The sequence below is a fragment of the Phaenicophaeus curvirostris genome, chromosome 12 (assembly GCF_032191515.1).
Source record: "Phaenicophaeus curvirostris isolate KB17595 chromosome 12, BPBGC_Pcur_1.0, whole genome shotgun sequence".
NCBI classification, from domain to species: Eukaryota; Metazoa; Chordata; class Aves; order Cuculiformes; family Cuculidae; genus Phaenicophaeus; species Phaenicophaeus curvirostris.
Window position 1 is genome coordinate 8,899,028 of NC_091403.1, and position 26,792 is coordinate 8,925,819.

Genomic DNA, 26,792 nt, shown 5'->3' on the forward strand with positions numbered 1-26,792 from the left:
CGAGCACTTTTCAGCACATGATGGGGTGGCCCATAGCCCCCTTCTCAACCCTTGTCTCCTACCATTGTGGAGGCACTCAGCCTGTCCTGGACCACAAACAGGCCTGTCCACCTCCAGGGACCTGGATGCCCTCTGCGAGAGCAGAAGCTCAGGCTGTTTTCAGCTGAAAGGTTACCTCTAAGAGAAATAGATCTTCAGGCTTCTTGGGGTCTTGGTGACTTACCCATGGGGGAGATTGGCTGCTCAGGGAGGAGACCGACACCAGGGGCTGCTGTCACTCTCACGAGATGATCTTCCACCGTAAATGCTGAGACAGACTCTAGTCCTGGCGTGGCAGTCACCTCCACGACATCTTCCACCGAGCTCACCTCTGGCATTTCGGTGGTGATGGCAGTGTCTACAGCTACGGTGGTGACCTGTTCAGGTACAGCCCACGCTCCTGTGAAATCCTCCCTGGTGACGTTCGCCTCCTCGTCTGGGGCAACTGTCTCGGCTGTGACACCAGGGGTGAAGAGATCAGGCAGGACAGTGAAGCCCTCGTAGAGCTCGGTGGCAGTGGGTGTAATGTCAATGGGCTCCAGGGTGGCGATGCTGCCGCGGGCCTCCTCCTCTGTGGCGTTGCTTGGCAGAGGTAGCTCCACTTCAGTCTGGGTGACGGTCTGGACAGTGAAACCGCTGCCCAGCTCACTTTCCCTCTCATCGATGAACTGCCCTGGGATCAGAGTCTCAACGTCGTCCCCTGCATCGAGAGACAAAGCAGCAATCAAAGAAGGCGAGATCAGTCAAGCGAGGTGTGCTGCGCCAACTCTGCCCCCGAGAAAGCCGAGGGTTATGAGAAGCAGGGGAATCATGATGGTTTGGTAGAAGAAATGGTTTTCCTTCTTCCAGTTCCAACACCTCAGCACGGAGCGCGTGTTCCTGAGCTACAGGCAATGAGTCACCACCTGCTCTGCAGCCGGTGAACCAGAAAGGACTTTCCCTCATCTCCTCCCCGCTCCCTTTCCCGGGAGCACCTTGCCCATATCCGAGTCTGCACTGACCTCTAGTGCCTGCTGGAAGGAATTTAAGGTGGCTGGTGGGAAGTAAGGGGAGCTTGGTTAACCTCCACAGTAGGTCTGAGCCGTGAGAGCAAGACAACTGGATCCTCACATGAAGTCTCACCAGGATCAAGATCTCTGCCCAGGTGATGACTTCAGAGCTTTTCAGATGTAAGTATGCTAAACTCATCACAAGGACCGCCAAGGCCACTTGCTGTAGCAAATACATCCAAACAGCTCCCTCTGTTCCCCTCCCAAATCACTCTTCTGAAAAATCTCATCCCTTGAGTGTAGGTGAACGTGCTTAACGTGCCACTGAGCAGGTCAGCCTACAGCAAGGATGGTGATTCAAAGAGCAGCATAAATCAGAACTGGGCGGGTGAGGGAGGGATGGGACATTTGGATACACAGCAAGGCAGGTCTCAGCTGGGGAGACAAAGGTAATGAGGCAGTGTCAGGCTTTTCCCCTAATACTGCTTTCCCTGCTCTGTTTATTTCCAATTCCGTTTTGCTGCTAGTTCATTTTAGCCAGTACTTCTCAGACCTCAAGGGATGCACAGAATTAGACAGAGATATTCAGACAAGGACTGGCTGTACTCAGCAGTTTCAGATGCATACCCTGAGATAGCCAGATGGCTGTGGCTTTTGTGGACCAGTGTTTAGCTTGGCCATACAGCTGAACACCTCCAAGGGGTCTCTGTGGTTTTTTATGGGACCTCTGATCACGCATGCATCTTGGCGCGATAGGTTGTATCAAAGGGGTATGAAAACACATTTTAAAATATTGTTATTATTTTCCTAAAGATAGCAATCCATTTTTAATGTCACCCTCTGGTTGCCATGAATAGACCATATACTGCTGTGCTTTGCGCTCTTCTTGCTGCAGGGTATAGTGTGCAGTTAGAAGAAAGGAGGAGTAGCTGGGATGCTCTTGACTTCCTAGGTGCAATGTTGCCCCATTTCTGATCGTCAGAGACTGTTACAGTGTCTGATTTATCACAGCGTGGAAAGAGACATGTGTCTGTACCACACACACATATTCATGGTCAGACTTGTTCTTCTTTTCCTTCTCTTACATCCCCAGGCTTCAAAGTCTTGTATGTGAAGCGCTTGAGCTCTGCTCTGTGCCTCCAGGAGAGCTACCAGGGCTGGAAGTTGTGGGAGGACTGGAGAGAAGATGGCTGTGTTACAGCCACCTCCTCAGGAGTCCCTTGCACAGCTCAGGCACTTGTGCACTTTCTGGAACTGCTTCCTACATGAACAGAGGACTAAATCCAAACCTGTTTTCCCCTCCTTTTTAAAAAAACGTAAATAAAAGAAGCAAGAGGTTAGCTCTGGCCAGGAAAGTCCTGTTTTCTGGTGTGTAGAACCACATTGTTTAGTCTCATCAGCCCCAATGTACTCACCACTATAGCAGATAGCATCGTAGCGAGAGTCGGGGTGAGGGTACCCCGTTTGGTTGACGTACAGGTACACCGTCCGCACGCCCACCAGGTTTCCTCCGCAGTTGGGCCGTGCTCTGGAAATGGGGTAGCGGACGCTGCGATCAGCCAGCCAGCCTGCGCTGCACATGTCCATGCCATCCTTCCAGGCCAGGTACAGCTCTCCTGTGGTGGCCAAACGGGCTCCCAAACTGTGGCATTTGTCGAAAGCTTCTTGAAAGGTGAACTTCTCAGGGTCAGTGATGTAGAAGACTTTACCTGAAATCACACCATCCATTAGCACAGGAATTAGCCGTAGAATGCAGTCCCAGTTCCTTTTCTTTTGCCTTCCCTGCCTCCTGAGACTCTGTATAAGTTGAAAAGTCCAGTGTATTAGAGCTGAACCACAAGCCCATGTTGATGACTGTCAAAGACTGGAAGAAATGGAGGCTTACAGGCTGAGTATAGACTGGAGCAAAACATACCAAACCAGCTGGAGCCACAGGGCAAGAGGAAGACAAAGGAAAATTTGAGTTCTGATGTGCTGAATATTTCAATGAATATTTGTCATAAGCATGTGTGATAGACACCTTTTAATGTCACATCTTCAAATGGATGACTAGAGACATGCAAGATGGCTTGGACTCTGGTGAAGGTTAGAGAGACTCCGTCCTCTGCACTGCATTAGTCATTTGACATTAAAATTGTCCAAGGACTAAAAGATTGTAGAGAACATCTGGCTTTGCTGGGGTATGTGCTTTTCCATCTGTAACCTGTCTTGCCTCTAAGCCCTTTGCCTCTGTATTTACTGTTGTCCAGTCTTGGCATAATCAGAGCTATGGCTGCTTCTCCATCTAGTAACAACAAAAGCAACAAATCACCTTGCATTTGCTCTGCATAGCAATAAACATCATAGGTTTCATCTGGCTCACGGACACCGTAGGTCCTTACTCCTGGAAATTCATCCTTGTCGCCGTAGCATTGCTCTCGGGGCCAGTGGATGGGGTACCTGGGGAGAGAGGGTGCGTAAAGAGTGGGATGGCAGGATCCTGGCAGCCGCAGTGAGTGTGACAATTTATGGCATTTTCTGGGTTATGGGGAAGGATGATCTGCTGTCCTGCCCTCCCTCTGATGGTCCTGAGTGAAGCAGGTCCCTGGGAGCAGCAGCCAAAGACATCAGGCCAAGGTGCCTCCCTGCTGGGGCATGCACAGCTCAGTATAGTTGAGCCACACTTGTGAATCTTGGCCTAGAATGAATTTTGTTCAGAAAGGACGAAGGATCAGGATTAAGCCATTGTCTACTTAGCAGGCAGCACCAGCTGAGGAGGACAGTGTTCAGAATGGCTTGCAAACCAACACTTCCCTCCGCACACCAGCAATTACAAAAGCTGCTGTTTAGCAACTATTTATCAAACATTTTCAGTCAGTGACTTCATTACTGAAGCCCTTCCCCAATGCCTCTGCTGTCACTTTCCTTTCCCCTCCACTGTTGGTTACCTGACAGTCTGATCAGCCAGCCAGCCGGCATCACACTGCTCGTACCCATCCTCGTAGGCAGCTTGCAGCTGCTCAGGCGTGGCAATAACAGCGCTGTTCTGGATACAAGCCTGCTTTGCTTTCTCAAAATTCAAGGTGTACCTTGTGGAGATTGCTCTGTAGTGGAATACGATGCCTGGAAAACACAATGGCCATTAGTCCCATGTCTGCTGGAGAGCAACCAGCCCCTTTCCTTCCAATTAAGTTATTGATCCAAAGGACAGATACACATGTCAACTAGAAATCATAAACACTTCATGATGATTATTTGTACGTGAGCATCTCAAGCCAAGGGTGACTTGATGGGCTCCTGTTGCAGAACTTTGTGGAACACAGTGGTGACCTAGGGCAGTGACTGCTTTCCCATGGTGCTGTAACAAAGTCATTGCCTATTATAAGCCAGTAGCTGAATAGCAATGTGAACAGTGGGAGGAAATCCATCACCCAGAGCTCCATCACCATAAGAAGGACTCAATACTTCCCTGATAAAGCTCTGTGCAGCATTTTAAATGCATGGTTCAGAAATCAGTCAGTGGGACAGAGCAGGGGCTGTGCAGGTTTAAAAGATATCACCTCCAAAGGTCCTGCTCAGGACCGAGGGTGCAGAGTGTCAATCACTGTACAAACACCCAGGAAACAATAACAAGAGGCAAATACACTTACAATCTCTGGATCTGCCGCAAACCTATCTAAGTAATATTTTTTGATGAACGGGAATCTTTGGCAAGGATGGCTATTTGTACACTCTCGTCTGCAGGCCTAAGTCAAATGGAAAATTCACCAGCAGGCAATGAGTATTCTCCAGAGACTTGCTGGTTAACTGCTACAGTGGAAGCTGTCTCCCCATCCTACTTTGAAAGTGAAAACCACAATAAAGATAAGGATCATAGAAGACTTTTAGTATTTAATCCCATCTATTACTAGGATATGCTTTGCAAGATGATGAGGAAAGTTTTTCCAGAACAGACTGTTTCTCCAGCTGAGGGCATCCCATCTCCTAAAATGCTTGGAAGAAATAGAAGGACTTTATAACGGTTCTATTTCCACCTTCACCCCTCTGAGCAATAGCCCAGTGTCTCCAGTACCACCTCCTGCCAAGGATGTCGACTTGCTGTCTTTCTAACTCGCCTTCTGCCATATATTCTGCCATGAATCATTTTGCTGGTTTATTTAGTCTGGTCCTACCCTGCCAAAAAAAAATGCCCGGCCCACGGCTTCTGCTTGTTGACTCCTTGCCTTATCTGCGACCTGACTGGAAGGGTTCATGCCTATGGGGAGAGCAGTATGTCCTCTGTCCATATATTTCTTCCTCCTTTCTGCCCAGGTGAGGCAGCAAACTGTTGAGGGAAGGAGAAAGAAAAGGATCTCACCTTTCACTAGGACTTCTATTGTGTCTTGTCTGTCCTCAATCCCATACATCACTTGGCAGCGATAAATCCCAGTGTGGTTGGATCTCAGCGCCTTGATTTCCAAACTGGCATCAGTGGGGATGGTGGGGTAATTCGGCAAAGAAATCACCTCCCTGTACTCAGTGTTGAGCCGGATTTTCCCACCGGTGGCCACTAGCAAGACAACTTCGGTCCCATTCGAGAGTTTGCTCCATTTGATTCTTGGGGTCAGGAGAGCACTGGTGTCTTGTTCCTCTGGGATGTTGAAGTAACAGGGGATGTTCAGGGAGCTTCCCAGGACAACACGCAGGGGAGACTGCTCAGGTATCTTCACTTCCAGGCCATCACTACTGTCTGCCAGTTCCCAAACAAAGCAATTGTCACATCAATAATATATTACATCCAAAATATCCAGTTTGTCCCTATACTTCAATGCTATGATCTGCTTTGCAAACCTGTACCCACGTATTGAGACTTACTCTTTTTGGTTTAGTCTGCTGAAAATAACTTCCAGAAAGGGAAGTTAGAACCATGACCTTTGTGACATGGTTGCTTTTGGATCAGTTCTGGATATGGGAATGGGCTACTGCAGTGTAACTGCTGCCCATGCTTCAAGATCACACCTGACAGAGTTTAAAAAGGGGAATACTGGAATTCCCTTAATTTCCCCATAGATCTGCCTTTGCCTAGAGCTAACTCCCCAAGTACATGGAACAGCGAGAGGCTATGGCGTAGAAGCCATCCAGATAGAGGAGCCTTGTGTGTACAGAGATCAGAATTTGGGTACACTTATTGCTGGCAGCTGACCATGCTCAGGGATGGGATCAGAGTGCAGCACATTGCTCAGTCCCACTTTCCCGTGTCCAGGGCACGTACCTGAGAGCTCCACAGGGATGGCTGCTGTGATGACTGGCAAACACACAAACACTAATAGCAAAGTGGTCATAGTTTACCTGCAAGAAACAACACAGGAAGAAAGGATTTATGACAGCTGTAGGTTCATAGGGTGCTGAGTGCTGGGGATGCTGCTGCAGCGTGGTGCAAAGCTTTCAGCTGCCCCTTAAGCCTCCTACATGTGGCTGGCAGTGAAAACTGATCCTTGGAGAAAAATGCTGTCTCAAAGAAGCCTCTTGCTTCAGGAAATGAGTCCAAGTGACAAATAAATAAGATGCTCTGCTATGTGCAGCACATTGAAGTATTACTACGGATCACTCATTATATTATCTCTTTTGTGATTCAGTCTTCCCTGTGGAGCAGAAGGACAATTTTATAACAGACTTCCACACTTATTCTGTATTTATTCCAGAGGGACTGTCACATCTACTAAGCCTTCACCTCAGAACAGGAGCTGCCCTTCACCATCATCCTCCATACAAGTCAACACTGGCTCCCAGGCAGGATGCATGGACGTATTTTGTATACCTTGAAACGCTCTGAAGGGAAATCTGTGTTCTATATAGTGGAAAAGCCCGAGATTATAACACTATATCCAAGAAACCCACAGGATACAAATCTGAGCATCTTAATTCCACCTTAAAAATATCGTCTTGGGATCCCTCAACTAGTCAGAGCAACCTGATACTTCTGGAAGCTTTAGGAAAGGAAAGGGGCATCCTCCTGGTATTGAGTTGCAGAAGCAGTATAGGGAGACAAACTAAATTAATCCTAACTGGGTTATCATTCAGTATCATATCATGGGATTTTAAGTAGACACAAATGCTTGAGTTAGTTTTAATATTTCAAATAAAAACCATGTCCCCTGGCAACCCGGCATCATTTGCTGTCTCATTTCAGCACTGACTCAGAAAGAAGGACCACACCTACTGAATCACTGGTGTTTCCTTTGAGGTCACCTGTTCAAATACTGGCTGTTCAACTCCTGTGATCTAGAAAGATCCCAGCTGACTTCAACTGATGGGGAACACTCCATGTATACGCCTATCGACCTTGCAGAAATGTCTATTAGATATCCTCACTGGCACAGGGAAAGTCCAAAAAATATACCTCATTCTGTACAGTCCAGTGTTAGCCTTTCAATTCTGAAAAAAATTACCTCCATGAACTCATTTATTTCAACCTGACTCATCACAAAATCTTGTATTTTTGAAACCTTTAGTTAAAAGAGACAGCTACACTGGCAGAAAACAGCAGAGAACAGGGCGGGAACACATCAGCGGAGAAGCATGGAAGCTTAAGTTTACAGCTGTAGGGCTGAACAAGATCAAATGGACATATCAACTTCTACTGGGTGTGGGAATAAAATATCAGGTAAGTGCCAACCTCAGGGAGAAATTGTGGAGTTGTGAGTTTGTTTGGGTCTCTCTCCCATTAGGAATGATATCTGCATAAGCAATATATTATGAACTTCTCTTCAGCATGATAGTTGACTTCATCATTTTCCTCTATTGATGGACAGTACCAAGTCAACTGCCACACTGCAGAAGAGGTTGAAGTGTTTGGCCATCAGTACCTCGACAATGATGGGGAATTCACCCATAGGATGGGCTGTGAAGTGCCTCCTGTTCATCAGAAATTAAGGAAAATGGGAAATACCATCTGCTACAAATAAACAGTCTGAAATCAGCTTGGCTAAACAGCCGTACCTGAGTCCTTAACGAGGTGGCTGAGTGAATTGCTGGCCTACTGATGTTCATTTATAATGTGCGCTGGAGCACTAGGACAGGTCCCGAATACCAAAGCACTGTGCTAATAGTCAGCCAAGATATACAACAATGAGCTTCATAAATACATGCTAGTTTGATTGACATAAATTGCAGGCAAAATAATGGAAAATCTGATACAGACTTCAACTCATTAAGCACTGAAGACCAGGCATAATATTAATCTTAGTTGAGGCACTTGTATATGAAACAGATGCTTCTAAAATTGATTTTACTAGTTGGCGTGACTCTACATTTGTCTGATAAAGCTGCCTGCATGGTTGTAATCTAATGTAACCAGATTTTGACAACATTTGACTTTCATAGGGTTCCATGCACGAGGGTATGCAATGTTGGTAGTACACACATTAAGATGGTTTAGCAGAAGACTAGCTGACAGGTCTCTAAGGGAGCCATCTGAGGGACAGTGACATTGAAGAAGGTATTTCTAATGGGTATCTACAGGGGGGCAGTAATAGATCCAATATGTTTCCAAATCGACTACATTTTAGTAGAATCAAATATAAAATTATACAGAAGATGCAGAACATGCTTGACAATAGGATGTTGTATCCTAGGAAGAGTCACTCAGGACAGCTACCGCTGTTCTCTGACGTAAAACCAAACAGGAATACTTGTCAGCGCATTATGGTAAGCAATGGGAACACTGCATGTGCCTCTGGGTTTGCATAAGGATATCATAAAGACGGTGCAGAAGATATCCACTAGCAAGGATCTGAAGGCTCTAGAAAATGCCTTATGGGGGAAACTAGAAAAGAAGACTAAGAATTGACAGCAGTGCACAAATAATGTTTCAAGCAGAAGCTGCTGATGCTAAAGTGCATTAGCATGTCTTGAAACTTTAAGGGGAAGCTGAAGTCCACTCTCTGAAGCATATTCTTTTCTGGTTAGAGGAATGCTTCCTACAGGAAAAAATAATTGTTGAACTGTGCCTCCAGAGCCCTCCTAGAATAGGTTACTGCTTCCAGTATGGACCAGCCCAACATCAGCTGAGAACTGTCTCCCTGGAAGGAATTGAAGTTGTAGGGTAGGCTCAGATTATTCCTACTTTCACAATCCCAAATCTGCCATTCCAGGATATTCTACATTCTCATCCTTTGGACAAAAGGAGAAATATGAAGGCAAAAATCACGCGAGTCGTGCAAGCTGAGGTGGACCCTCCAGGGCAGAAGGCACTTGGAGAGGATTCAGGTAGAGGACGCTCTTGTAGCCATTAGTAACTAAGTCTTTAGTCATGAAACCTGCTCCAGCATTAAATAAAATCTTTTACTTCTCCAGGCTCCTGAAAATCAGGTACCTTTCAGCAGGCTCTGTATTTTGCCAGAATCCAAGTAAGATGAACGGCCTTGAGTGTCAAGCGATAAACTCAGCCAAGAGAGACAGGCAACTTTAGACCTGGACTGCCTACCAAAGAATCAAAATATCCTACAGCATGGGAACAGAAGCATTTAAATATAACAGGAGCTGGCTGGCTGAGAAGATTTTTTAGAATCCATGCCGACAGCAAAGTGGTATTGTTCTGAGTCCCACACAATTGTTATTTCTGTGTATGCTGGCAATAGGCTGGAGGAATGCAGGTTCATCTGTGCATCAATTAAACATCACTGAACAAAATGCCCTAAATAGAGGAAATTCACTTTGTTCCAAAAGCTAAGACAAGCTCATGTACTCCTAGTCTTATTCAAGCTTTACACCTATCTTTCCCAAGGGAAAATAGCCTCATATGATGACAGCTGGGACCAGAAGTATTGTTGCAGTTTGATTTAGCAATGGAGAAAAACCCCAATCTTCTCTTATCCCACAGAAGCCCAGAGGCAACAGATTTTTTTTTTTTTTGAGCAGTGGTTAAACAAATCACAATAACAATGTTCTGGGTGTATTCTGCGAAAGCGTTGACTCCCTGCCAGTAAGAAACCCAACCTACTCCTCAGGGTGCTGTTTGCAATGTTGATCTCCATTTTTCATTCCCATTAAGCATGCCAAAGAGATGCAACCCTGTGTCTGCACACAGTTCTAGTCAGGATTCACTATGCTGGGAATGCCTTTGATTTACATCATGTTATTACAGTAATGGTTCCATGCTGCACTACTTCTACTCCCTGTTGTCTCTAGTAGGATGTACAAGTACATGGTAATGAGCAAAAAGCTGCTTGAAGGAGCAGTTCTGGAAGTAAGTAAAGACAAAGGTCTGTCTGAGCAGTCACGGGTAGCGCAGATGATGGAGACAGGGTCTGTCTATCTAAGGGAACCAGGGAGGTTGTTCCCGTCATTTCAAGGCAACATCTAAAACGTTATATAGCACGTACCTCAAAACTGATGGTCCGTATCCACTGACAGTCAAAGCATAGAGGATGATTAGCTCAAATGTGGATGTTGTCTCTACAGAGGTGTGAGTTCAGATTAGATAAGCCTTGCCCAGGGAGCACAAAGACACAGTTCATCATATGAGAGAACCAACCTGGAACAGTACGTGCTTACTGAGATGGGATTTGGCACAGAGGAAGAGTTTTCTGGGATAAAGAAGTGCCTGAGCTGCATGACTGAATAAAGGTGAACTAAATCCTGAACAGGCTAACCAGTGACAGAAACATCCCCTGCTCAGCATCATAGTGATTGGACCTCACCTATAGCTGAATGGCTAAGGAGAGAAGCTGACCTGAGCAACACGTTGGGAATACAATCAATACACCTACCATATTGTCATAGATAAAACAAGCCTCTAGAAGTAACCTCATTTAACTACTCTTTTGAAAATCATCAAGGTAGCCTGGCCATTAGAAAAAGCTAATATACTTTATGAGATATTGAATCCGTAGGATGTACCAGGTCACTGCTGACAGACTGAAGTTCTGTTGCAGGGTCCTTATCTTCTAGTAGAAAAAGGTCACCTCAAAGAGTTCTGCAGATACTTTGGTGAAGCTCTTCCTAGGGTGACTACTAAGAGAAGATTTTCCAAGCTTTAGTGGGGACCACTGGGAGGGACAAATTCTTGCAGCACAGAGCCCTACACACAAGCATTAACAATCACACTATACTTTCTTCAAGAAACACCTACTAGCCCTGCAGATTACTTTCTTGCAAAACTCCATTTGTACTTGCTGAGAGAACAGCTGGAGCAGGCAGCTTTTGTGGTGAAAAGAGAGGAGGAGATAGGACAAGTTACGCAAAGTCATGGCTACGTCTCTGCATCAGAATAACTGTCCATGTGCAGAGTACCACACAGTCTGGAGGAACAAGAATCCAACCAAACTGCCACAAAAATCCTGGCCATATTACCTTCTCTAACCAGTGACCAAGATAGAAATAAGGTCCTCTCCAATTCATCTTGGGCCAGGAAGAATTCAGGAAAAGCTCCTGCTTTTCCAAAAAAGACGGAGTCAGGAAATGCTGGTAGGCTCAGCTCTCCACCCCAGAGAACAACTGTCCCTTTCACTAAAGTTTATTGCCACTTTATTTTATGCCTTAGGCCATGCCTCTGTATCAGATTGTGTGCAGGTTTTCCTAAATTGGCTGCATATAAATATGTTTATTTGAGAATCTAAGTGTGTGCGGAGGAAAGTGTGTACATATGCATAGACAGGTCTAATCCCTTGCTGTTCCTGTCCTGTCCCTGGTTTGCAAAGGACTGAAGAATCCAGAGGGAGCAAGAAAAGGAAAAGTCGCCACAGTGAGAGTCCAACAAAGTGCCTACACAGTAAGACTGTATAGTGGAAAATAGCCAGGTGGCCCATTTTCAGCACAGTCTAACTTGCTTGCTGGAAGGTATTTTTTCTGTTCTAGTCTATTTTAATAGAGTTCCATCTGCAGTTTCTCCTGTGGCCTTTGCTTGTTCCAGACCATGTTAATCACCATTGTTGCAATTATATTTATTTTCATCACTCCTAATCCTGCTGTCACCCTTTGGATGGGTCATTTTAAACTTACATATTGTTTCTGGCAGCTAATAAAATGCCACTTATTACCTAGAAGATATGCCTGGGCATAAACGTATTTCCAAAGAAAATATTTCCTTTAAAACTGTTGACCTAAAGAGGCTCCTGAACCAGCTCATTTAGCCTTGGATTCTCTCTGCTCAACTGCTTTTCCATACCATGTTTATTCCCCGTCAGGGAACGGACCTTATTTTCACCAAGACACGCAGTCACCTCCATCCAGCCTTATCTCAGCGCTGTTCTTTTCAGGCACCAGCACTGGGGAGCAAGAGTTTGATGAGATCTGAGGAGACACCATCACTGAGCAGAGACATAATCAGGAGGGTTCTTATGTATGTTTAGACAGCATGTCCCATGTCCTTGTGGGCTTCAGTGTCAAACGGTGGTTTCTTCACCGTGTAAAATACAGACTGTTCCTCTATGATCTCCACGAACAAACACTTTATTGTCCCTCTGCATGTTCCCAGCCTCTGTGCAGGACTGAGAGCTTTTCTGTTAAAAACCTCAGCCTGGTCCAGGAAATGGGAGGAAAGGAAGGGGGGAGGCAAGGGGGATGGGCAAAACCAGTTTTATTCCTTCTTTTTTTTTTTTTTTTAAATAAGGCAAAATTTGGAACTGAAATATGGCAATAAATGCACTCCTGTGATTTTTCATGTTTTTTCAGCTGTAAAGAAAATAGGAGAAATATTCCATTCTGTCTGGCTTCCAAACCATTCTAAGAGTAAGGTCTTTATGTACAGAGTAACTTGGATGCTGCTCCTGCCTGCCCTGCTTCTGAAACTGTCCCTGGAACAATAAAATCCTTTTTCCCCCAATCAGAAAGACACACAGCAGTAATTGCTCAGATATTTTGTCATTGAGGATGTAGTCCTCCACACACACTGACAGTCTTGCAGCATTGGCTGCCTGGCTTCCTGCAGGAGACGGCAAACTGGTGGCACCGGCATGTTCTTAGTGGATAAGGCACAAAACAGAGAACATTAGTTGAAGATTGGGAATAATGTCAGGTTTCATCTTGAGCCTCAGCTGGCTCCTGTCCTCAAGCACCCCTTGCCACTGCAGGAATGAACAGTCAGAAATACCTTTGCTAGTACACTTTGGTGATGTTATCAGAGTGCACCTTAGCCATAATGTGTGGTCCAGAGCTCCTCTCTGTCCTCCACCACAAACAGTTAAAGAGATCAGAAGCAAACTAAACACGCAGGCTCCAGAACAATAGAAACCAATACCACTGGCTACCCCAAAACTAGTTCTCTTGAAGGAAAACTGGAACTGTCTGTCACTGTCACACAACCTCCAACAATTTCTCTTCAGCAAAATTGCGAAATGTCCATTATGGCAAGCAGATGACAGCTGGAGGTTTTCATGCAAGGTGTGGGATCAGCAGCAAGTCCTGACCTGCCATGATTCTGAGTGTCTGCTCAATATGCAAAACAAGAGCCACGTTCAAACAGCCCTCAGAGCCTTTGAATTTGAGGGAACAATGAGCCTTTGAGACTAGCTGAAGCTCGCACTCAAAATCCTCTCTACTCCAAGGGGAGAAAAAGAAACTTCTACAGACCAATTAGTGTCCTTATGAAATAGATGTCTTGGTTGAGAACATTTAAGAGTGGCTCAAACATTTCTCTGCCAGCAAGTAAGGGAGCTTGGGATAGGAAGGAAGAATTTAATCTTCAAAGAAGCAATGGAACTTGTAAATCTCTTTCCTCCAGGATATGCTGTCTCTTGGAATGACAATTATCCATCACCCTTCTTTGGTAGTGACAGGCAGGTAAACAATTATATCCCAGGGAAAGAATATAACAATCGACACCTGTTTTCTGGAGATGCTGCCAGCCTTGAGTGAAGCTCCCCTAGACACCATAAGGAAACACACCAAAACACAAAAGCAGAGAAAACAGATCCACCCTGGATGTCAGATGTGAAGATGACAGCTTGGGCCATGATCTGAGGAAGTCAAGAGCATGCTCTTCAGGTGACTTTTCTGTTCGAATGTACTGGCTCACTGTAAAACCCACTGGGAAATATGAAAGCTGTTGTTTCTGTGGACCTATCTAAGCCAGTACAGTACAGGAGGAAGAGAAGACTGAGGGACCTGGAAAACTTTCCTTCCATTAACTTGGTAAGGCGTCTCTAAATCATCACATGACTACGTGCTCCAAGCAGGTATCAGCTAAACAGGCAGGTAGGTCCTCTCAGGTGCTGAGAGAGCTAGTGTGGGACAGGTAAAGCTCGGCTGAGTGGCAGCAGCTGCTAACCTCGATTAGGGGATGGCCCATTACTCTGGAAAGGACACCATCTACTGATGTGCCTCATGTTACACCATGATCTTTGACGAGGCCATCCATGCTGGGAATACACACCATTGGTGATACTAAATGTCATACTGTCACACCTTGGACACAAAAGAGAGAGCTGAGCAATCACATCCTATCTGGCCTTTCCTTTACCAAGTATAGCATGATGCTGGTGCTTTACAGCAGTAAAAGAAACCTTCCATCCAACTTGGAGGAAGAGTTTCCAGCTTCATCTTAGTCTCAATATCTGCCTCTTTTTTGCTCCCCATTTTCTCTGTCCAAAGTTGGCACTTGAAAGTTTTCCCTGCATTAATTCCAGACATTGTGTAAACACTGTGCTTAGATTTACTTAAACGAAGCTGTTTCAGTCCTAGCTTTCTTCCCAAGTAGATTTCCTGTCTCATAAATTCAAGACATACACAGTTTAGTTCTTCTAGGAAGGTGGAATCTTGACTCGATCCTCCCTTTGGGATGACCTGGAAGACAAAAGGGCAAATGGCATGGGAGAGGGCCTGGGCCTTTGTGGTTACTGGCTGGAAAGTGGGGAGACAACCTGCCATGTGCTGTTCAGGAGACAGAGTCCAAGTGAATGATACTACTTGCCATAAATAATCTGGAAGATTTGAAATCTACCAGTCTCTTGGAATTTTTATTCTTCATAACTCCAGAAGAGTTCCTGCTCTCCTAGAAGTAAAAGAGCTTTTCCTCTCAAGCCTCTAATCAGTAGGATTTCAGGTATTTTTTCTAGCAGTAACACAAACCCCCAGCCATAATGCAAGTGTGAGTTTTGCTACTGCAGATGAAGGATCCCGTGTACCTCAGTGTCTGAAGAAGGGTCTTCACCAAAAGATTGGACTAAGTTTTCATTAAAGTTCTCTGCTGTCTGGAACTGATATGACAAACCTCAGTTGTGGAGGCACTGGGCTGGCTTTACTTTCTAGTTTATGGAGAAGGGCACACAGTATAAACAGAGACCACAGATTTCACATTCAGACTAGAGGGTCTTGCTGCGTAGGCTGTGTTGAGGAAGACTCTCCTACTGCTCAGTTTCCTCTGCCAGAAAAAACTCTGACAACTAAACTGAGCACAAAACGGCCATGCCAGCTTGTACTAATCTAGGAGCTTCAATGGTACAGGAAGGATTAAGAAGGAGAAGCAGCTTTTCACTCTGTTCTTTAGTTCTAGGAAAGCTTAATCAATGGCTCGGCATTGCATCCCCTGAAACTACCTCATGCATGACAGCAGGAGAATGGATCGCTGTCTCCTCTCATTTCCTCCTAGACCAGCTTCTCCCGTCCACTTTGTCTCTTTCTTGACAGTTTTAGCAGCGGTGAAAGATTCTGTAGACCATAGACAATGTGCTCCCGCTTGCCTCCCTTCCAGGGACTGAGTCACACAGCAGGAGGGTACTCAGTGGGGCAGTGTTCGTGCTGTCGTCTGGCTGTACAAACCATGAGCTTTCCTGTACATGTGTGGAGGATTTAAGGCCCTGTTAAAATCTCACCAGGCTATCTCTTCTTTCATTTTTTTCCCCTGTATATTCATTCTCAGCCACTCCCCCATCAACACCATCTCATGGCACCTGGTAGTCCTGCATCCCTGTACAATTCCGTCCTTTTCTGTGAGCTCAAACTGTTCACTTACCAGGAGACTGTTCTGGCATGCAGTACCCTCTTCCCTCTTAGCCAAGACACACAGTATGTATTTGACTGAATTTAACTGGCTCAGGAAAGAAAGTCCCTAATTATTTTAGTGTTGCTCCATTCCTTTTTGGGGAGGAAGGTATCTAAAAGCACAGTCATCTGCCCTGTCCTGATATCAGTTCCGAGGGGATTTCACTGTGTTGGGAACACTAATGGATGCTCAGCTCTGCTTGCCAGGGGCAGTCCTGTTGGGCACAGACACTCATCCACTACTCCTATACACTCGTCAAGTCACTTCATCCAAACAGTAATTCCTGCCTTTGGTCCAGCCTGTTCTTTTCTTCTTGGGGAGAAACCAACAGGAACTTCAGGCAGAAAATAAATCTTCCTCTTGTTTTTTTCTACTATAGTAATGCTTTTGAACCAAGCCAAATTGTACAGCAGAAAACAAAACAAAACAAGAAAGAAGATAACAACAAAATAGTTCACAATCAAACAAGCTGGTTTGGGGTTTGCCATAGAGAAGACAATACAGCAGAGACCTCAACAGCTTTAAGCCCTTCTTCATGAGACTAGTGGTGAGCTGGAAGGGAAGGGAACAAAGGTGATGGAAAAGATTGTCCTCTTTTAGTCACTGGCTCTTCCATGAAGGTGGATGTCAGTCTCTGGGCGCTGTATTCATCAACTCAGCAAAAAAAGATAATGGGACCCTTTAGAATGCGAGAGGGAATAATTGGTAGAAGAATCTCAGTCCCTTGGCTGAAATTTCTGGTTTGGGTCAGTCCAAAACTTCTGCAAGAAAATCCTTCTAACAAACACTTTCTGAAACAAGCAACAAACGTGAAAGGATGAATTTTTAGTAATTTTTAGTCATATGAACCCCATTGTTCAATCCAAAACTAATCATAGACTTTTGCTTTTTTTCTAAAAGAGATTTCAGTGTCTTCACAAAACTCCTGTTTCCTTCCAATACATGGCAAAACTAACCTGAAGAATAGAAACATTGCACTTTAAAAACAACCAACCTCCTTGACCTAAATATATGGTGCGTATACAGAGAGTTTTCTCTCTGCATATACAAGAATTTACAAATGGGCATAGGCGTGGTGTTAGTTATGAAGCAGCTGTGATGGTATGACATTGGAAGAAAGAGCAAGACGGAGACAATTAGCCTCTCCAAAATTAGTTTCAGACTGAGGTCAATGAATGCAAATCAATAATCTTTTCATTATAGCTCAGATCACATTGCTCCATGGAATCACCCCAGCACAGGCAGACAACAGTCTCTGCCTTACAGATCTTACAATCTAGAGTGTACGCTGCTGATAAAGCCTGGAGAGCATCAATGTAAATTAGGGGAGACCACAGGAATCCTGAATAAAAGAAAGGCTTTTACATGAAATATTAAATCATTCTGTGAGGTGTAGATTGTGAAGGGAAAGAAATTTAACCTTAACATAAGCTATGGATGTTTGGAGAGCCACTGCTGTTAAGCCAAAATCTAGAGTTTGCTAAGCAAAGTCCATATGTCATACCTTCCAAAAGAGAAATTGAGGTATGGAGGAAATGAAACCAGCAATCAGATGGGAATAGAAAGTTTCTGAGAGGCAAATAAATTCCTGAGATGTGGTTCAGGGAGAGAGCCAAAATGTTGCCCCACATTTTGTGAAGCATTCTGTAAGGGCAAGAGAAAAAGTTCTTTTTCCAGATGCATGTGGAACAGCCCACATTTTGGGAAACAGAAAGACACCAACATAGATCTCCTTGTAGGCAAAATAACGGCCTAACAAACTGTTTCAAATCAGCAAATATGGTCCAGCATTGATGGAGGACATGTGGGCTTTGAAATAAATCCTAGAGCATGCTACACTGGTATTTCAACTCAGACACAAGAGAAATAGAGAGAGAAACTGTATAAAAATAGAATTTGGTTTATACTCTTGGCATAAAAGACCAATATAAAGGCAAGTAATTACAATAACCAAACTATTTTGCGATTCCTCCATCAAGATGGGCAGGTAAATTATCTGATGGCCACATCCAGTTACCACTGGAATCAGTAGAAAATATGCCATTTACCTCTGAGGTTAGGAACATAAAGCCTGAGTTCTGGTATTAAAATCCAGTCTAGACAAGTAACCGCTTGCATGTCTCAAAGAGGCAGCAGGGAGAGCTCTCGAAAGGGAGTCTAAACTCCACATTTGTACAGAGCACTCTGCTTTCAGACAGAAAAAGAATTAAATCCATAAGACAACAGAGCAAGGAAAATACTGTTTGGGTTTTACCCACAGACTGAGAACTGGATCCAATCATATATAACATTTGGGCAGTGTCACAGAGCAGTCTGCGGATCATGGAAATTCCATAGCTGTTCCTGAAAAGCCATCACAGCATTAATGCACATTGATCCACATCACTTAAATAAACCACACAACAGGAGTGATGTACAGGAAAACTTGTTGAAAGTTAAACATCTGAAACAAAAAATTTCTTTAATATTTTGATTCTATGATTCCATGACTTAGGAGAAGCATTCCTGCAAACCTGGTTGAATAAGTCATGCTCTAAGTTAATGATTTTTAGTGGAAGTATACTGGGAAGGTGAAAGGCTATAGCTCGTTCTGGCCCTCAGAGTTTGGTCATTGGACATCCTCTCCCTTTGGGCTGTGCTTGCTCCCTGAAAAACTCAATGTGATCTCCTTCCTACTATAAGGACTTTGCAAAAGAGAGTGAAAGGTATAAGGAAATATTTTGGAGAGCAAGAGAAACAAACCCCACTGGTTGTTAAAAAAATTAGCAGATGGCTTCTAAATTGAGCTTTAAGAGACCTTGAATCCAAGTTTTGATGCAACAGCAACAGATATAGTGTGGTCTCACAACATGAATGCCAGGAGATCTTGCGGAATGTTTCATAAAACCCTGATTTCCTGCCAAATCGCCACCGTCTTTAGGAATTGAAAGATGCAAACTGATAAATGAGACATCTAATGGTATTTACAAGCGAACTTCTCTGTGTCTTCAGGCACTCTGCTGCTTCTGCAAAACATGGCTTTGAATCCCTAAAGCAACTTCTGGTAAAGCAAATAATTTTATAAGTGAGATAAATGCAATCAGCTATCTAAATGTCTAATACCCTGATACTCAGTCAGTTTAAAAATATTGTTTAATTACACCAACAGCACAGATGAGAGAGTAATTTCTGATGGATGAAGCAGTGCAGATCTACAGAAAAACATTCGCAATCGCAGAATAGGGAACAATCCAGTTGGATAATAAAAGAAATAGGAAATAAACTGTTCCAGGATTAAAGAAAAGGTGTCAACCAACGTATCTGAGTATCATCACTTTCACCAATAGATGTAACAGAAGCATGAGTAAAGCTTCAACATCACTCTGAGACTGCAGTATGAGATAGATGTTTGAATTTTAAGCATGAACAAACCCAACCTTACTGTCTTTGATGCTACACTGATTCTGAAGCTGCCAAAACACCCTCTTTCCAACAACATGTGAACAGCTGAGCTGCCATGAAGGATACAGGGGGAGTGGGGAGCCTTAACACCTAGGAAAGAAAGGGATGAGCATAATGTTCAAAACCTTTGCAGGTTTATGCTGTTTTGGTGTGCTTATTCGAAGTAGGATGTCAATTTTAAGTCACTTGACAGTGGCAATTTTATTAAACTGGCCAAAACCAGAGCAGAAGTGAGGTGGCCTGTGTGGACTGAAAAGCTGGAAAAGGGCTTATGTTAGCCGAAGAATATTTATTTTCCAGCATTTCAAGATGTTCTTGGAGATACCACCTTACCTTGACTAAAGGCAAATATCTAGTGGGGCTAGCAGAAGGAAGGACAGAAGATCATTAATTCTTTGAAATGGGGTCTCTAGGGGAAAATACATGATTTCCCTAACGGAGAATGTAGCTGAGGACTGAGGGGTACTTGTCCTAATTGTTTCCAGAGGACCATCACTAGATCTTGCAGAGAAGTCTGAGCTAGCTGACAGCTGGCTATACCTCATGCCATGGCAGTGTGGTGTCCAGCAGAGGACGACTAGCCCCAGAACTTATCTCAATTCTCAGGAAGGTTTGTAGCCCACACCAGTGCTGTCTTGGTCAGAGTGGGGATGGTCCCTGGGCTGGCTAATTCAAAGTTACTTTGGGTATGTTAGTGGGAGCTGGAAGCACAGAACTGAAGATGAACTGAAATGAAGATGTCATGTAGCTGCGACCAAGGGCTGAGCTGGCACCCCAGTGTCCTCCACTGCACAGCCTTGCTATGTCATCTAAAGCCAATCTCACAGACAGACTAGCAAACTAAGTACCCTGCAGTCTGATGGTATCACTTACATATCAATTACTAAAAGGCAGCAGGGTATTATTTATACAATAAGTGCTATATAAACCAGCAGGGTAATATTTAGAGGGTAAATACTATGGAGAGGAAAGCTGCAATTTGTTCTGCAGCAGCAGGATCTTCTGTGCACTCCCAAGTACTGAGCAGGATTAGGGTGACACTTAGATGCCAACTGCTGTATGAGGACAGGGTATTATTTAAACCCCAGATACAATGGTAGGGAAAGAGTATTGTTTACTAACCAGACTGAATGCAATAGCAACAGTGGCAGTAACTGTAAGGTATAATTTACAACAGAGGAAGAGACATCATTTGCAGACCGGTTATTACAAAATAGGAGGATATTCATTATACGGCACTGAAGAATTACTTTGAAGCTGAGCACTATAGAGGTACAGGGTATTATTTATACACCAAAACCATAGAAACTATTTTTCTGGGGTAAGTAATAGTGACAGTTAATCATTTATATGAAAGCCATCCTGTAATTTCCAATATGTGAACTACGTGATTATTTCAACCTTGAAACCGTGGTACAGATGATGTAATGTTAATTACACTTAGGTCTACGGCTGCTCTACCACAGTACTACTAAGCCACAGTAATCTCCTGAAGTCAATAAATTTGTGCTAGAGAAACTGCTGAATCTGCCCCTGCCCTGTGCAAAGCCTGTAGTGCCCAGGGATTTACAGGGTTGTGGTGGGGTATTTATCCCTGACTGTGCACAGGAATCCAGCAGGAGCAGCAGGTTTTGCTGTGGATTACAGGTCATTCAATCCCCAGCACAGTGGCTGCTCTCTCAGAGGAGGTGTGAATGATGGGTGGGAGTTCCAGCTGCAAGTGATCAGCATCATAATTTTCACCTGTTTATCAGCTGCTGGCCTCTACACACCTTTCTTCTCTGGTCTGTGATCTAACCTCTGTTGGGAGAGGTTCCTTGATTATTTCTTTTTAGATTTCCCTATGGATCTTTTTTTTTTTCCCCTGTCAAATTATTCCTATTTAAATTTCTCACCTATTAAGTATCTCCTGCAGTCATCATAGACAATTCTTTCTGTCCTTCAGTGGCTTTCTACACTACTGCTAATAAAGTGTCCAAGTCCTCCAGCCAGTTCCAGCCAAGGGCATTTGAGAGGAGAAAGGCACATGGAAATTGCCAGACCAGATGAAAACAATGGTGTGTCCAGGCCAGTATCCTGTCTTGGACAAGACCTATATCACCAGCTTCAGAGCAAAGTTCTTATCATCAAAAAAATAGGGAATAAATTGCCAAGGACGTTTCTTTTAAACACTGGACATTTAGTGGTTACCTTATGCCTTGAAGCATGAGCATTTGCATTCCATATTCTCCCACTGCTGTAAGCCACGTTTATTGGTCATGGCTTAATAGACAGTTTTACTCCTCTCAGGCCTAACCCATGAGCACTACCCTGCCAGAAGAAATTTCCTGTCCTGATCACTTTGTCCCTACAATATGATGTGGTTTTGCTTGCAGATACCCTTTGTCTCTCGCTGCTTGATGTGGTCTCAGTTGAAGTGAGTGCCTTTCCCATGGGACCTGCCCTATCCATGGCTGGGCACGGAGCAAGGCTGGATGCAGCTCCTTCCACCCCTGTGCAGCACCAAGATCCCTGGCTTCCATGTAGTTCCCTGTCAACAAGGACTATCCCCATGTTCAAGGTTCACACGGTGCCTCACTAACTACAATATAAAGTACAGCTGCGAGGTCAAAGACCACTGACCTGCCTCCCCCTGGATATCCCATCACCCAAATTCTTCACAGTGGTCACAGCCACTTTCCATCGTAAGCCTCCACATTACCAGGACATGGTCACAACCTGGAGGGAACAGAGCTGCAAGGTAGAAATCTTTACTTGAGTTCCCTATGCTTGAACTGATCCAGGTGTCCTCTGGCTTGCACTTGCATTTGGGAAAAAAAGCCACGAATTGCCATGTCTTAGTTGACGAAACGATCTACTACAAAGATGAAAACCCAGGCCATTTTGTTTGTCAGAGGTTCCCCGTTCCCCCACTTGCATCTCTTGCCCCCTTCTCTCAGCAGAGCCCTTTCTGTGGCCTCTGTTCTGTCCTGCCCTCCAGCTCCCAAGCACAGAAAGGCTTTCTCCTTTGCCAGCCCCAGGGAAAGGCAAAGCCATGCAAACCTGCAGGCAAATCCTACTCGCAAACTGCTTCCACATAGCTTATACAGCTGGAGACTTGGTGGCTTCTGGACTTAGGTGCCCAACTCACATCATCTCCCTTATCCTCGCCTGGTCGCAGCCTCTGTCAAGGGGCTGAAGCCATTGGGAGCATTGGATCGTAAAGCTGATGGCGCAGCTGTTGGGCTTGTAAAGCAGGGGAAGGAAATTGGAGCCAACCAGTCCACTGGGCTGCTACTTAACACCTTGGGCACTTCAACAGCTAAAGCACGTGGAGGCTTATTCGACCTAAATCCAGTTATTCTGGTATTTCTCATCATTTTCCCAACCCTTCTGTTCTCTGGTCTGTATGGAGCGATCGCTGGGAAAGGGGAACATCATGCAAGGGAAAAATGGAAATTTTTATTAAAAAGGGAAAGCCTAACAAAAAGCGCACAGAGGAAAAAATTTTGGTGTGAATCATCTCAAAAAAGGCTGTGCGGGTAGCGCGACAAAACCCCCTGCCTATTCATCAGGCCAACAAAAAGCTTCTTTAGATTTATACTGTGAGTCCATTGAGAGGGAGGGGAGGTAGCACTCACACACCCGCCCTTGTACACACACAGGCAGAGCCCACAGACCTTCTCCGCGCACACAGGCTGAGCTGTTCTGCCCTCTCACAAGGAAGCACTGAGTTTTTAAAAGTAAACTGTAAGGTTTCCGTTGTTGCACTGGGCTCAAGTATTTTTTTTTTTTTTTAATATATAACAGCTCTCTCTCTTTGCTGTCTCTCTCTCTTTTTCACTCTTTAAACAACCTCGGCTGCTCTGGGCTGCTCGGCAGCCGTCGCGTATTGGCTCCGTATGTGGTCCAGACCTGCTATGAACACGGCTTTTGTTGCCTCTGCTGGGAAGCTGCCTGAGAGCGGCACACACAGCCCAACTTGTTTCACACATGAAGGCTACGGCAGGTTTGGGGAGGGAAAGGATGATGAGGAGGAAGAGAGCAGCTTAGGGAAGGTTGTCTTGTGGTAGAGCAGTGTCCCACCACTGGCAAGGGAAAGGGGGAAGCGAGGAGATGGAGGAGGTTGGCGGTGGAAAAGATGTCTCAGACAGCTAAGAAAGGTCCTGTTGATTTTTAAAATGAGACCAGCTGGCCCTCCACCAGCCCGCATTCCCGCCGGGTGTAAGTCAGTATGGGAACGCAATGAAGTCACTGGATCTGCGCAGCTTAGGTTTGCAGAGGATCTGCCCCCAGAGAGAGAAGAGGAGAGAAAAGACGAATAATGGAGTGGATTTTGGAGTCCCAGATATTTCTATCACACGCATCCCCGGCTAATACCAGAGCACTGAACAACAATCTGGTCTCCCTTTTCATTTACAAATTCAGTCATTCATTTATTTGTCTTTTATGTGATGCCATCCATCATCTTCTCCTCTAATCCCCTCATTGTTCCTCTCCAATTAGGTAGTATTTTATGGTGATGAGCTGCTGTTTGCTCAGAAAGTACTAATTCTGCTAAATTTTATTTCACGTCCTCTTTTCCTTAGTAAGTTTTTCTCTCCACCTCTTTCACACTCTCAACTTCCCATCTTGTTGGTTCTCTTTGCTCATCCATCCTCCAGCCCTTGCACTGCTGTCAGTCCCTGCTACTGTACGAGGAGTCAATTACAGGAAACATTAAACAGCAGTTCAAGTGCAACAGATGAAGTTTTCCCCCAAAGAACAGTCAGGCTGCTGAGAGCGCTTGGATACATCTCCAGCCCTTACTCTCTGCCCTGTCCAGTGATGATGGGAGGCGATGCCTCCCCTTTCTCCCTGTGGCAGCAACTCGAGACATCTCTGAAAGGGGCAACATTTCCCCTTTGACCTATCAGGATGACACGGTCTCTGAAGCCAGCAGGAAAATATAACATCAAACAACCAAAGCAAAGAAGCACATAGCTCTGCTTCGAAAAAACGCGCGGGATTGCACTCCCTTCGTAGGATCCAGACCCTACGAAGAAGTCCCCAAACTACTGGCCCCTCCGCCCAGCCAACAACTCTTTTCAGGAACTTATAGATGAAAACCAAAACAGTGAGGAATGTTAAAAAATTCCTCTCTCCCAACTATTTTGTTGTGGGATGTCCCCCCTTTGCACATCTGGTGAAGTTATTTTAGAAAGCTAGGAGAGTTTTTCAAATTGAATTTTTTTGGCTAAACAACTCAAAAAGAAAAGGTTAAAATACACGCTTTCTGCTACATGCAGAGGGTTACTTAGCACAAAGTTTAAATGAAGTCTTAAAAAGTAGTGAATGAACAAAAAGAAGAAATTTCTGACAGAGATCCTGAAAAATAAAACCATATTGCTTTGTCTACTTCTGTGGAAGAACTCGTCTCTCTCCAAACTATTTCTAAAAATATGCTTCATCTGCGAATGGATTCGGAAAGAGTGCAGGTACTGAGTAACGCCCGAAGCAGCTGACTGGAAATAACCCAGGAAACTCTGCCAACTGCTGGTCACTGCCATCCACATGCAAGGGGAGCACGCTGTCAAACTCCAGCACCCAGGCTCTTTTCATTCTCTTTCTGAACTTGTCAGCCTCTGTAGAGCTTAACACCCCTCTAGCTCAGAGATTGCCCTTTGCCTCCCCTGTAGCAAAGCAATGACACTGATGAGAGCGATAATCCTGAGAAACCCAACAGCCATTCAGGACGCTTGCAACGAATCAGCGCGACGGCAGCCTCCTTCCCCAGTGCTCAGAAGTGGGATCAGACACTTCACCAGGGCTCAAGCAGTAGCTGAAATCCATCACAAAAAATGGCCAATGGGCCAGAGGGTCTTTTGGGGAGGCAAAATGGGAATTATCCCTTCTTTGCTCTCCTACCTCGTGGTTTTGGCTGTATATTTCTTAAGCCAGATGTTTTTTTCCCTCCCTTCCCCAAGCCAACTATTGAACTTGACACACAGTTGTTGCGCCTGGCTATAGGTTTGCTCCCTGTTGTGAATGGGTGGTTGGTGAGGACCATTGTGCCAAGAGGCACGGCAGGCACAGGCTTCCCTCTCGCAGCAGTGCAGCTTGCGGAAGGGAACCTCTGTGGAGAAGCTCAGGCTCAATCAGTTTACAACTTTTCTCACACTTCTCTGCTGGCCACTCACCAGGGAAACAACCAATCCACTGATTGAGAGCCTGCATCTTTAGAGCACCGAGGAAAGAAATAGGAAAGTTAAGAAAAAAGTTCCCAAAGAGAGAGGAAGAACGAAAGCGCGATATGTTACCTTTAACAGTTCAGTGCAGTGCTTCCAGAATCCAAGTCTCATACACCTGGCAGAGAAACAAGGTGTTTATCGGCGTTCAAGAAGGAAAGAGCTTGCCGCTTCTTGCTGTTACTGTATGTCTTCTTCACAATCTCCAGATGAGTTTTCCTGCCTTTTTTTTTTTTGTTACCCCTTTCCCCCCAGAAGAAATCAAAATTCCCTGTGTAGTATTTCAGGTCCTTTCAGGCAGTGGCAGCAGCAGCAGGCTTGAAGAGTAAGTACTGTGTGTGAATGGCAAAAAAGAGAGAGAGGGTTTCAGACCACATTAGCTGCCACTGGCTGCAAGAGAGACCATCAAGCTCCTGTCAGCCTCTTTAGATACCTCCTGAAGAGCTGGCAAACTAAGTGTATTGGATCCTCCTCTGGATTTTAGAGTAAAGGTAGGCAGGCATCCAGGGGGCAGGGGGAAATAGGAGGGCTTACGGACAGAAAAAGAAGCCCAGCCTCTTGGAAAGAAGGAAAAAAAAAAAACCTCAGAAAAGAAAAGGAAAGAAAGGGAGGGGGAAAAGCATGACCAAAAATATACTGTAAATGGAGAAAGCTGAATGGGGAGTGGGGAATTAAATTTAGCCCTCTGGTTTGGGAGCAAACTGGCTGGAGTACCACAAGTGGTTGAGAGAGAAGAAATATTTATGTAATAAAAGGAGAACGTGGTTTATGCAAACTAAAATAAGATGAAGCTAATTAAGGAACCTGAGCAAAGTATGTGCTTCTGCAATGCAGTCAATATCACTGCAGTCTGAGTAAAAATGAGGAGATTTACTGGGAAGCACAAAGAAAATAGCTCACAGGAAAGTTTAGGGTTCTTGCATGGTTCTACTGACTGCTGCAGAGGATGAGGCAGGTGATGGCAATGAAGCTGTGGAGCTCGGTGTGGAGGGAAGGAGGGGATGCTCAATGCTAAGAAATAGGAAGCACCTGGAGCATCCAGGTGTGATAAGTGATGTAAAGGCAGTGAAAGGAGATTGTGGGGAGTGAACTTGTAAAAAAAAAAAACAAAAACAACTATTTGGAGTGAGCTGTGAAGAAATACAGAGCCTGTAAGTATCTATGAATGGTAGAGGCTGA

General features: G+C 44.8%; 1 protein-coding gene across 3 annotated transcripts in view; it reads right to left on the reverse strand.

The window, feature by feature from the left end:
* The window catches only part of ACAN (aggrecan), a 48,574-nt gene extending 22,498 nt beyond the window's left edge, over nucleotides 1-26,076 (reverse strand). The window contains exons 1-8 of one of the 3 annotated variants that reach the window (XM_069867241.1): nucleotides 26,047-26,076; nucleotides 25,686-25,945; nucleotides 6,259-6,335; nucleotides 5,365-5,736; nucleotides 3,956-4,130; nucleotides 3,340-3,467; nucleotides 2,444-2,737; nucleotides 224-739 (exon numbers count right to left, since the gene is read on the reverse strand). In XM_069867241.1, coding sequence (XP_069723342.1) covers nucleotides 224-739; nucleotides 2,444-2,737; nucleotides 3,340-3,467; nucleotides 3,956-4,130; nucleotides 5,365-5,736; nucleotides 6,259-6,328 — 1,555 coding nt within the window. In that variant the 5' untranslated portion in view covers nucleotides 6,329-6,335; nucleotides 25,686-25,945; nucleotides 26,047-26,076. Of the gene's footprint in view, nucleotides 1-223; nucleotides 740-2,443; nucleotides 2,738-3,339; nucleotides 3,468-3,955; nucleotides 4,131-5,364; nucleotides 5,737-6,258; nucleotides 6,336-10,369; nucleotides 10,480-25,685 lie in introns of those variants that run through there. The other 2 variants (XM_069867243.1, XM_069867242.1) reach the window with 2 other exon arrangements.
* Nucleotides 26,077-26,792: the final 716 nt, after the last annotated feature.